Source organism: Camponotus vicinus, unplaced genomic scaffold, assembly GCF_025532165.1.
Source record: "Camponotus vicinus isolate PSW18456_S1 unplaced genomic scaffold, iyCamVici1.0 SCAF_10, whole genome shotgun sequence".
NCBI lineage: Eukaryota > Metazoa > Arthropoda > Insecta > Hymenoptera > Formicidae > Camponotus > Camponotus vicinus.
Genome location: NW_028141946.1, coordinates 6,313,089 through 6,325,987, shown reverse-complemented (window position 1 = coordinate 6,325,987; position 12,899 = coordinate 6,313,089). Strand labels below are relative to the sequence as shown.

The 12,899-nt window shown below is 29.7% G+C and overlaps 2 protein-coding genes across 9 annotated transcripts in view; one reads left to right on the top strand and one right to left on the bottom strand.

The window, feature by feature from the left end:
* Fdl (fused lobes) overlaps positions 1–6,428 on the bottom strand; it is a 38,917-nt gene extending 32,489 nt beyond the window's left edge. For 3 of the 6 annotated variants that reach the window (XM_083080835.1, XM_083080834.1, XM_083080836.1), the window contains exon 1: positions 5,925–6,427. The gene's annotated coding sequence lies outside the window, so the exon portion shown is untranslated. Of the gene's footprint in view, positions 1–5,924 lie in introns of all 6 variants that reach the window. The other 3 variants (XM_083080831.1, XM_083080833.1, XM_083080832.1) reach the window with 2 other exon arrangements.
* Positions 5,954–12,891, top strand: LOC145961029 (dyslexia-associated protein KIAA0319). Of its 3 annotated transcripts, none has more exons than XM_083080828.1 (15): positions 5,954–6,109; positions 7,572–7,983; positions 8,120–8,289; positions 8,490–8,876; positions 8,955–9,180; positions 9,420–9,793; positions 10,031–10,142; positions 10,218–10,366; positions 10,453–10,643; positions 10,846–10,945; positions 11,029–11,349; positions 11,482–11,583; positions 11,661–11,846; positions 12,140–12,292; positions 12,366–12,891. In XM_083080828.1, the coding sequence occupies exons 2-14, from the start codon at positions 7,577–7,579 to the stop codon at positions 12,289–12,291; spliced, it is 2,877 nt and encodes a 958-aa protein (XP_082936954.1). In that variant the 5' UTR covers positions 5,954–6,109; positions 7,572–7,576; the 3' UTR covers position 12,292; positions 12,366–12,891. The 3 variants fall into 3 exon arrangements, with proteins under 3 accessions (XP_082936954.1, XP_082936953.1, XP_082936952.1); XM_083080827.1 differs by lacking the exon at positions 5,954–6,109 and adding an exon at positions 6,641–7,016; XM_083080826.1 differs by lacking the exon at positions 5,954–6,109 and adding an exon at positions 6,641–7,093.
* Positions 12,892–12,899: the final 8 nt, after the last annotated feature.

Sequence of the window (12,899 nt, the reverse complement as noted above, 5' to 3'; positions counted from 1 at the left end):
TTAATATTTTTCCATACAAAAGAACATTTCATCTTTTAAAATTATTTATCTGCCAAAGCTTATTAAAATTAATAATTAAATATTGCTAAGAAATAATAAAACTAAGAGACAAAATTATGCAATATCTCTCTCAATAACATTAATATTGATCAATAAATATTACTATGAGTATAATAATTAAAATTGTAATTATCACAAGTTATCATAGACAAGAGTTTTATATGGCATACATTATAAGTAAAGACGACATAATTCTCTTCGAATAAACGAGTAATATCTGATATAAAGCTGATATTACTCGGATCGATTTTTACGAGTATAGTATCCATGTCACGAGCCAAATTGTTTCAATGACCGTCGACACTGCACGAGGAATAATATATGTGATAAGTAGTCCACGATGTGATAAGTAGCGTTACCATATGCCATATACAAATGTCTGTTATCATTTTTGTCACTGACATTAATGCGTGACGATGAGATATAACGCATTAAAATAATATGATCCATTACAATTTAATATGATATTATTTAATATATGTAGTTCTTAGTCATTGGAGAAAGAAATTGTCAACAAATATTTTGAATGCGCAAGGATAAGCAGCGAAACGAAGAAATCTGCAAGATTTGCAAGATTAATAAATGATGGCAAAAATACAGATGAGGGAAAATTCAAATGATAATAAATAAATATAATAAGTTAATTAATAAGTAATATTGTTTAAATAATAATTTTTATCATTGACAATCAATTTTTGTTAGAATTTTGTTTTAACCTTGAGAAAAAATTGGACTGACTCATATTTCTTTAAGTTATTATGTACTCAAAAGTTAAGTTATTATGTTACTAAAGAAATTATTTTTTAAAAGAGATAAAGAAAAACTAAAGAAAACCAATATATATATATATATATATATATATATATATATATATATAATACACATTATAATTTAAATTATATTTATTATATATTAATTTAGATATATATTTTAGTTGTATATTTTAATTTAAATATTATTTTTTCAAAAATTATTATTAAAATGTATAATTAAATATAAAAAGAAGAGAAAGAGAGAAAAAAAGAGAGGAAAAAATAAATGAACAGAAGATATAATTAATTATATCGTAATATAATTATATCATAATATAATTATATCATCAATAATTAATTATATCATATAAAATCATAAATTATAATTATAAACATAATTATATGTGCATTTAGAATTATACGTTTCAGAAGACATAGTTCGTTGACCTTATACGTATCTAAACAATCGCGGATTAGTCTGTTTACTAATAATATGGCAAATGTATTTACAAGTTTACATATACATATATATAGATCATAAGATGAGTTTGACAGTCTTCCGCTGTAGTTTGATACAATTCGCTTAATAGGATATTTTGAACTTGGACGTCTTCTTTTAAGCTCACAACATATGCTTCTCACTTATGTGCATTCGCGCGAATGTATGTGCATTTACACGTCATGCACACTTGAGCACATCGTAAAGATTATGGGGCTTTTCTCATCGTTATATAAGATATATAAAGTTACTCATTAAATAATATTTTTGCATCTGGAAATTGTCAGATTATAATTATTATAAATTACATAACATTATAATAGCATTCAATAACAAAATTTATAAGCGCTTTTTATTTTTTTTACGTTATTGCAATTTATATGCGTGCGCACGATATAGTGAAATAGCGACAATTTTTATTTTTATAATATATATAGCATTCTATTATTCGAATTTTAAATTTTAAACTTCGATTAACCTGGCATTTCTATTATGAGAAATTCGAATGTATGATATAATTAAGTATTAATTTAATTATATCATATATATTTGAGTGATATAATTAGATTGCCAATTTGTTATTTCTAATGTCGAATTTAAACTTTTATCAATTTCTCTCTTTTTTCTCTCTTTTTATCTTAATTTTAGGAAAGTTTAAATATTCAGCATTAAGAGAGATCGCCATTAGAAACCAGATATATTAATGTGTAATATTAAAATTAATATCTATATCTTTAATATTAATTTCATACTAACTAGAAATAGTGGAAACAGGAAGTTCAAAATTTGAACAATAAATTAATAATAAATTAGTATTTAATTATGTCATAAATGTAAATTTTGTCCTGATAGAAATATTAAATTAGTATATTAATGAATTTTAACACGTTCTAATAAGTATTCTAATCATATCTACTTAAATCAGTTTATGGAAAAAAGGCTACAAGATAAAAAAATTAATACCTCTCTTATCTTTATAAAAACGATCGAGTAAATTGGTAATTAAATATTCATATGCATAGTTTTTCGATGTAATCATCAAATAATTGTATTTCTGATGTCACATTCAATTAACACATTTCCAACAATTCGTGTAACTTTACATTTTTTTTAATAACCAAGTGCAAAGATACATTTGCTCTTCGATATTTACACATGAATTATTTTATCATCTTATCAAAACGCAAGCATAATATATCTCTGTTTATGTAATATCGTCTACAAATGTAATCTTTGATGATAACAAAAAAAAATTATGACATCGATGAATTGTCAATGATTGCAACTTGATTTAAAAATTCATAGAAAATTAATACTTAATCTGTATTTACTCCTATCGTGAAAATAATTTTTTCAACCGATAAATTCAACGTCTCAAATGTAATAAAACGTAATAAACGTTGTAATAAAAAACAGCAATTATATGTAAAACCGTATATCGTAAACGCATAAACAGAAAACGTAACAGAACGATATATTATGTTATAACAACTTCGATAATAAAGTAATACTTTATTGAACTATTGTAATCGCGTATACAAAGAAACATATGTGCGATCATAACGCCAGCACCACGATGGTATTATCTATAAATTATTAGTGAGATATTTTATCTATTATATTGATATAGTGCGAATAAATCAGTGGATCGATAGATTTATCTGGAAAATATAGCCGATTAAATTCTATCTCACGGCGAATTGATAATGTTATCGCGACAAGTACATAATTCACATATTTTGCGATAATTTGGCCATCGCATTGAAATTTTGCCATTAAATGATATTGTAACTGTCCCGTGGTGAAATTTCAAAGCTGTTTCAAGAAAATTAATTACGCAAGAATGAGTGATAAAAAGATTGATATACATTTTGTAAATAAATACCTACTGCATTTGTGTGGTACCATAACAAATGATTAGTTATGATTTAGTTATGATTTAGTCAATATTTTTTATCTGGAATATCATTTTAAAATATATTACCATCGTCAGAAGAGAAATGTAGGTGTAAAAATATTCATAAATATAGACAATATTTTGAGAACGGATTCTTCAAGAAAGAAGATCTTTTTTAAGATCTTCAATCTTCATATGCATTTTAATAAATTTTAAATAAAAATTTAATTAAAAGTTTTTAAGAAAAAAATGATATTTTTGATTGTTTCTTTTTTGAGCGTTTACATTAAATCAAAAATAAAAAAATTATATATTTAAAGAAAAAGTCCGAGATGTAAAAAGATTATAGGAAAAACTTCAAAAAAATACCAATAACGTTCTATAACGTTCTATAATGATAAATAGTCACGTAGTTACGGATTAATTGCCGTAATAGGAGAACACGGGAAAATTGACAGCTCGCTGCATGGATCACGGTCGCACTTATTTACATAGAGATTAAAATGATTAAATACCCGCTCGATCGCACCGTTTGGCTTCCATTACAAGCTGTCCTCGCGATCGAGCTGACCTTACACAACTTAAACACTGCTTTCATTTAGGATCGCTTCAGGATCGATTTCACCTTGAATTAAAAAGCGTACGCATAGGTGCGAAACGTATGCTTCCAATCAAATGTGCACGCGATTCTTCCGAAACATGTAATTTTTAACATATTCGAAAGATTCAAGCATACTTTATGCGCTTATAATTTGTAAGTATATGTTAAAGGTAAATTTCTTTTAATATAATCCGATAAAAAATAAATCAATCTCTTCTTGATAAAAGTACCGAGAGGTAACTTATTTTTAAAAGGGTAAATTATGTTTAAAAGGCGACTGCAAAAAGAAATTTAAATGAAAAAAATTCTATTTTTGAATTAAAAATTTTTATTTTTCAATTTTATTTCCCAATTTAATTTTCTAATTTTATTTTCTAATTTTTAAATTTTATTTTGACTTGAATCTTGATTTAAAACAGTTATTTAACTTGCAAGAGTTCAGATTTTTAAAATTTTGAAAATTATAAGAAAATATAACAGATAAAAAGAAAAATTATCCATATTCAACAAGGCATTCTATTCAGGCGTCCTGAACACTTATTACGTAGTATTACGGGATGAGAAAGCAAAAGTTTGTAGAATGCAATTAAATAGTCTTATTAAGCAGTCTTATTATTTCAATTGAAAATTCAAATTTTATATATCACTCCATTATTTAAATGTTATGATCTCACTTTCAAAGAGGACTTTACTTTTTAATTAGAGATTTAAATTATCAAGGCATTTTTAATAACGAAAAAATTCATCAAATTTTAAAGAAGTTTGTAAGTATAATTCGAAAATCCATCGTTAAAAATAGAGACTGCGATTTCGATGATATTTTGTGTCTTAATTATTTCATAATACTTCTAGTCTAGATTTATTCACGAGTGAGGGTATACATTTCCGACGAGTGCGCACGCGAGCTGCATACGCCACGATGCATCACGAACGCACGGTATGGAGCGAATGTAACGATCTGGGCGGCGAGAATGGAAAGGCGAACGGCAGATCGAACGCCGAAGATTCACATATATATATGTGTAAAATGCATCCGATCAGGTGACTTTTCGAGGGTAAATTTTTTAGTAAATTTTTAAAAATAATACTTTTATCAAGAAACTTTTTTAGCATCTTTAACAAAGTATAAGTAAGCTTAAGTTAACAAATTCCTCAAACTATGGCATCTACTTCAGAGATAAGAAAAAAAATTAAAAATTAAAATATTTAGACGTGTCATACATATAGAGAGAAAAAGGCTCTCTTCAAGTTTAGAAATATCAAATTATTATGCTATATTACTTTCTGATATTAATTATTGGTATATATAATAATAGAAAAACGAAGTTTTTCTTCAAATTCTAATGTCAAGTTTGTATATGCGAGATGTATTCAGGTTTGACAGATAAACATTCTCAAAATAAAGACGGGCACGTGCGAACATTTTTTGTCACTTGTTGACATGTCCGTAAACTGAGGAAAGTAATAATAAATTCGGTTGGATACATTAAAAACTGGCATATAAAAATTTACAATAACAAATAAGTAAAATAATTAATATTTTTACGAATTATTATTATCGTTGTATTATTACCATTTGTATTGAATAACAATATATAATAATAACTTGTAGTATTAATGATCGTATTATTTTTTTAAATTATACTATTGTAAATTTGACAGTCATTCATGTGCGTCAGTGCATCCAAACGAATTCACTAGAACTAAAGCACATTGTATTTAATCAGTAAACTATCTGTACATATATATAAAGCACAGTATCTTTCTCTTTTACTCAATTATTTATTTACTTATCAACTCAATATATGCATCATGTCGACTAGATGACGTTTATCGACAAAATGCTGAAGGCAATATTAATGCAACGACATTCGTTAAATATTCGGTAAACGATCGGGCACCCGGTTCGCACCCGAAAGCCGGCTTTCAATTATGATAATGAGATACTTTCGGAGCGCGCATAAACACGCGATCCTGCTGAGGATGCAGAAACAAAGGCGCGCGATCGGGCGCGATTTTCTAGATCGCCGCGGGTCGCGAATCACGGGAGGAAGCGAACGGGAAAGGAAAGCGGAGCTGGACCAAGCTACACCGTATATCCTCAACTTAACTTACCCTAACCTTCCAGCGTGATGGTCCTTCGGGATGAGCGGCGTGTTGATGCCTCGTCCCTCTGACTGCTCGGAGATGAAGACCCGCGTCCTTGCACGCGCGCGATGCGGGATGCACGTAGAGGAGCACGCACGAGTTACGCGACGGCGGAGGCATCAATGGATAGTAGGAGAGACGCGTGAGTAACGGTATGTCTTAGCCATGTCGGGAGAGGAGCGACATAGTGGGAGCGAGGGAGGGAGGGAGGGAGGAGGATGGAAGGGAGAGAGACAAGATGAGAGTGGAGAGGGAGGGGGGACACGATTTAACGCGCGCACGCACCGTGTCAATTCGAAGAAACACCGCCTGAACTCCGGTACACTCGTTATCGTCGTGATCGGCGTCGACTCCGGTCCACTCTCTCCCGTCGACGACATGTAGCGAGATATACGAGAAGGAAATGAAATATACCTCTCTCCGCTCGTATATCACGTCACATCTCACGTAGATACCGAACCGTACTACGCATAGTGTCGCCTCGGCGCCGGCAACACCGCGAACGGCGTCGGTGGTGCCATCTTGCGTCAGCTGGGTGGAAGTCGCGCGCGGAGACTCGAGCAGTCGGTAAGTGTCGCGATCGATAATCGCGGAAAGTACACAGTTGCGACGTCATTGGTGCTCGCTAATTTAGATGGCGGTAAAGGATGCAGAAATGACAGCGCGGTAGTGACAGCTCTGATTAGTTCGATTATCCTTGACGGAGCGTTGCTTGTCAAACGAAAATTCGCTCCGGCTCCCTCGTATCTGTTATCGTCGGTTTGTTACGCACGATCGTTATTCCGGCGTGCGGCAGGAAATATGATAATTACCCGTATGATTTAGACCGCGCCGTTTGATAATATAACATGCTGTTAATATATGATAAACTGCGCACGTCTGCAGACTGCTTTAACGTAAAACTCGCCGGGCTAATAATCGTCAACGGATCGCAAAGGGATTCACGATTGTGGGGAAGCGCTAAAAGTGATACATGTGTCGTAGAATAATCTACCAATATCTCTGCTTGGCATCTACAAGTGTTGCATTTTATTTTCACGAGTGCGCTATAAAAACCAAGTACGAATTCTGCTTCGTTAGAAGTTCTATTATTGACAATTGATCTTTTTCTAACATGATGCCCCTTTCGTTTTTCTGTACGTATATTACGTTTTTGTCAATTTTGATTAAAAATATTCGTGAATAATTCAATAAAAATCTATGTTTGTATCTTATAATTTATATTATATTGTATTTATTTTTTGTCAGCATATATACACTGAGTCATGTTAATTCTTATTAAGATTTTTGCCAATTTTGATTAAAAATACTAGTAAATAATTGAATATAAATAATTTGATAAAAATCCATGTGTTTATATTTTATAATTTATATTATATTTTACATTTATTTTTTGTCGTTAATATATATGCTGAAACATATTAGTTCTTATAATTTGAAATTTTATACATCTTTTATATATTTTTTCATTATTATTACTCGAAATATATATATCAATATAGTGTATTATTTTAGAAATATAAATAAATATAAAAATAATATTTTAATATCTCATATAATATAAGAGAAGGAGAGAATGTACATTTATATACTACTTTCATTTCTTTCATACAGCTAATATGACTGGAATATATCACTTGGGATTATATTTATTATTATTGGAAAGTTGCATTGGCAGTTATGCCAGATGGGACATGCAACTGCTATGCTCGGATTTATATCCGCGAGTTTTCACGAGTTATTTGCCTCGTGGCAATTTAACTGGTGGAACTTATACGCAACAAATTCACTTGTCCAATATACAGGACTGTGTTATGGCCTGTTGTAAGAAACATCTGTGTAATGTAGCATTCATGCATAATGGTACATGTTATCATGTAGAATGTGATAATTCCATGGTATGTATACCATTGTACAGACCAGAATTAGCAAACGATAATCCACCAAGCATGGTACTGGTTAGACCTGTGGAGAATAACAAAATGTGGAGTGATTTCTTAGATCAAGTTAATGACAACACTATTGGGTAAGTTTCAAAATTAAGCAGATAAAAGTATATACTTAGCACTTAAAAATTAGAGAATAATTATTTGCTTCTTTTCTCTAAATATTATGATGATTCCTTTCTTTAATATATTGCTACTCATGTGACCCATATTTAGGACATTGAGTACAGATGGCATAGAACAGGATCAAATGTTATTTAATGAAGCAAACAAAATCAGTTGTATAGATCAATCAGGTTGTCTAGATAATGAAATTTGTGTAAAACATGGAGAGACTGATGTTGGAACTTGTCAATGTCCTTTAGGCTTTAAACGGAATATTGCTGGTATGTGATATTTTATTTAATTACTTATGCGATTTTATAAAATATATTTTTTTTTATTTTTTTATTACATATATTTACATATATGTTTTTATTATATCTAAAACAAAATGCTCTTTAATCTTGTATCTATTTTATCATATTTAGAAAGAATTAATGAATTTGAAATTAAATTTATATTTTTAATTTCTTTATTGTTATAGGTATTTGTATAATGATGCATGAAATAGAAACTGCTGAAATTGGTGTAACACCAGAAGCAAAAGCTCAAACTATAAAAGATACTACTACATCAATTAAACCAACTATGAAACAATTATTAGTCTCAGCAGTTTCTAAAGAAGTAAGATTACCAGAAAATGAAGTTACATTGTCCGCATATACAGTTCCTGCTGAACGGGGAAACCAACATTATAATTATGCTTGGAGTTTGCTTAGTCAACCAGAAGGACACACTGGAACAATGACAGATCAGAATCGTATTACTGTTAAATTAAGTAATTTATCAGAAGGCTTATATACATTTAAAGTAGCTGTAAGCAGTCCAAATGCCTATGGAGAAGCTTATGCCAATGTCAGTGTTTTACCTCGTGAGTACTTCCTTTGTCTTTTTCCTTTTATTACAAGAATACATAATATCAATTATTATTCGAATTTTTATTTTTTAGCAAAACGTATCAACCAAGCACCTATTGCTATAATTACTCCTGCTTCTCAAATTGTAAAACTACCAAATACAGGCGCGGTTTTAGATGGTTCGAATAGTAAGGATGATGATCGTGTCATTTCTTATCATTGGGAATTGCAACAAGGTCCAATTGGATATCAGCCCAACCTTGTAGATACACCTACGCTTCAACTTAATAATCTTATTGCTGGCAATTATACGTTCAAGTTAGTATATAGTATAATTGTTCTATTATATTATTATATTATATATACAATATTATATTATGATTGTGAACGATTATATAACAACAGTTATTTTATTTTTCTATATTCTTAAATTAAAGAATATTAATATTCTTTATAAATCTTAATATTAATATTCTTAATATTAATATTATTAAATTAATATTAAGTAATATATACATATCTTAATATTAATATTAAGATTACTATTTATTTTTCAGATTAACAGTCGAAGATTCAGATCATGTTACAAATTCGACAAGTGCCAATATAACTGTTTTGAAAGTGACCGACTATCCTCCTAGTGCAAATGCAGGACAAAATGTTATCATTTATCTACCTCAAAATACACTGACGCTTAATGGTAATCTAAGTACCGACGATCGAGGAATAGCCAGTTGGGAATGGACGAAAAGTCCGTCCGATCAGAATAAAGCAGTGGATATGCAAAACACAAGAACACCTTACTTACAATTATCAAATTTAGAGGAAGGAATGTATACATTTGTACTTAAAGTAACAGATGACTCGGAGCAATCTTCCACGGCGGAAGTACATGTTTTCGTAAAACCTCCAACAAATAAACCGCCAAAAGGTATTATTTTTATTATCAACATTTCAAACTTATCAATTTTATCTCAATAGATTGCACACAATAAAATTCTTATAAGAATCATATGTGTAAATATTTATGTTAAAAATCAATTGTATCTTTTTATAAAAAGAAGATACTTGTGAAAAAGATTAGTATTTTTGTGCTTTTGGATCAAAATTTTATAATCTTTTATATATATATCTTCTGTATAATCTCAATTCTTTAATTTTATTGTAGCTAATGCAGGTGAAGATATAAGCATAGCATTGCCAGTAACACATGCTGTTCTAAATGGTACAAGAAGTAAGGATGATATAAAGATTGTTTTGTATCATTGGGAGCAAATAAGGTATGTATCTAATTTCAGTCTCACATTACACATTTTGTATGCTTTACACTATCATGTTATCACATTGTTTTACAGCGGACCTAATAATGCAGAATTCACCACAGCCAATGAATCTATTACAAATATTACAAAACTGACAAAGGGCGATTATGTATTCAAACTGACTGTTGTTGATGATAATGGAAATGCAGATTCAGATACAGTCAGTGTGAAGGTAACACAAAGTATGTATTTATAATTCTCATATATATATACATGTAATGTTATTGCACAATATATATATATTACTGATCTAAAAATTATTTCCTAGATAAAAACGCACCTCCGAAAGCGAATGCTGGTGGCGATCAAATTGTAACAGCGCCGATCAGTGCATTAATTATCAATGGTTCACAATCGAATGACGATCTAAGGATAGGACAATGGCTGTGGACCAGAGATCAATCTAGTCTTGCAATTGGTACTATAATTCAGGATACGGACAAATCACCAGTCTTAATGGTAAAATTAAATTAAATTCATATATTGTAATACTAGTATTATATTTCTGATATTCGTTGTTACATATATTATAATATTAATATTAGTATTTCTTCATATTAATATTAGTTTGTGATTTTATATTTTTAAATGTACATATATATCTCTATGTAAATTATGTATATACAGTAAATGCATACATTGTGTCACTTTTTTTTCATAGCTAACAGATGTAGTTCCTGGTCGTTATGTTTTTCGATTAAAAGTAACAGATGATCAGGGTTTGAGCAGTGAAGATACTGTGTCAGTAATTGTAAAACCTGGTTAGTACTGTGATTAAAAATAATGTATTTTCATTTCTTAATGTTGTAACTTTAAAAAATTAATCTTTTCTTATATCTCATAGATCCACAATTATTACATTTAGTAGAACTAACACTAAACATTGGGGCTAGCATGCTAACTGTTTCACAGAAAAATTCATTAGTAGTGAAACTGCAGATGTTACTACGAGACGAGGCTTCGATTGTCGTGCGAAATTTGAGGGCCGAACCTCATACTGGAAAAGCCGTATTAGTATTTTATGTTGAAAAGAAAGGAGGAAAGACTACATTACCAGGTCCAGAAGTAGTTAAGAGACTGAAAGAAAAATTACTACAAGATTCTGGTCTTTTACAGCTGTCAGTGGCAAACATAGATACTGCTGTATGTCAAAACAATTGTTCAGGTATATAACACAAAGACTATTACATATATAACATTTTATATCAAAATATATAATACATATATTTTTAAAAATAGATCTAAATTTTTTATACATAAGTTATATAAAATTAATATTTCTCAATATCATCTATAGGTCATGGTGTATGTCATCAAGAGACAAGGCAATGCCTATGTGAAGCATTTTGGATGCAGAACTTAATACAAAAATATTTTGGTAATGGCGACTCTAATTGCGGTATGTTGAATTTTCTTTTTATTTATTATTTAATACAAAATAAACTTGCGTATCTCATATCTCAATTATCTTTTCAGATTGGAGTATTTTGTATGTGATAATAGCATTGCTATCATTAATTGTATGTTGGGTTGGGCTTATTTGGGGATTTGTTTGCTTATGCCAAAGAATATACGCCGGCAGAAGACGTTCACTTCGGCCTAAGAAAAAACCAGCACGTTATTCTTTACTACAACCAGAACCAGAAGATGACAGCAGCGCATGTATGTAATCTTTTCATTATACACTCTAGTCGGATAAATAATAAATATTTTGCATTGTTAATACTATTAATGCTATAAAATATTAAATACAGATTTCAAATAGATTTTCTTTTGATTCCTCTATAAAATATTGTCTAAATGATAAAGTTTTCTTTTTCAACATTAAATTGCTTTTTTTGCTATAATCATTTTAACAACTATACTTTTATTTTGCATATATACATGAAAGTATATTAGAATATTAAGAATTTATTTATTATTGAATGATTTAATAATTTCTGTGTGTATCACAGTTTCAACTTATAACAAGATGGTATTATCAGAATCCGACACCGATTCTGACGACGTCTTATTTGAGCATCGTAAGAGTAAAAGTGGCAGTCATATAAGAAATGGTAAATCTCAAAATGGATTTATTAAAGTTGGCCCTCGAGTAAAGACATGAGGTAAGCTTACTATTTATGTAATAATACACATTGAATTAAAAAAAGAAAAAATATATGATTTTACATATTCCAGAAATGCAATGGTAACAAAGATGCAAAGATAAATAGCGCACAATCGTGTGAGTTTGGCCAAACTTAAAATACTAGTCATGAACTTTTATGGTGTAAATTGTGACTTATGCACCTTATATGAACGATATTGCCTCTCCAAGATCGGTATTGGTAAGAATGTTCTAAGAAGATAGATGAAGTCTATCTAAGTATATTATTTATAGATATGCGAAAATAATAATTCACTCTTCGTCACGTTACTTAATTCTAATCTTAAGTATTAATTCTATTCTGTACCTTTATTATTGTGATTCTAATAGCGCCAATAATTGGTGACATGACGATACAAGGTCGCATATCGTCAAACTCGAGAGCTTGTCCAAGTATTATATTATGGCCTTAGAAAATATTTAAATTTTAAAATCGATATGTAAACACCTATTATATCTATATGTCGTTTATATGTACTGCTTACTCTTTAATATGTACATTATCGATCTTATTTTTACACTATATGGATACTAAATAAAATTTAATATCCATACTTACATCTGTT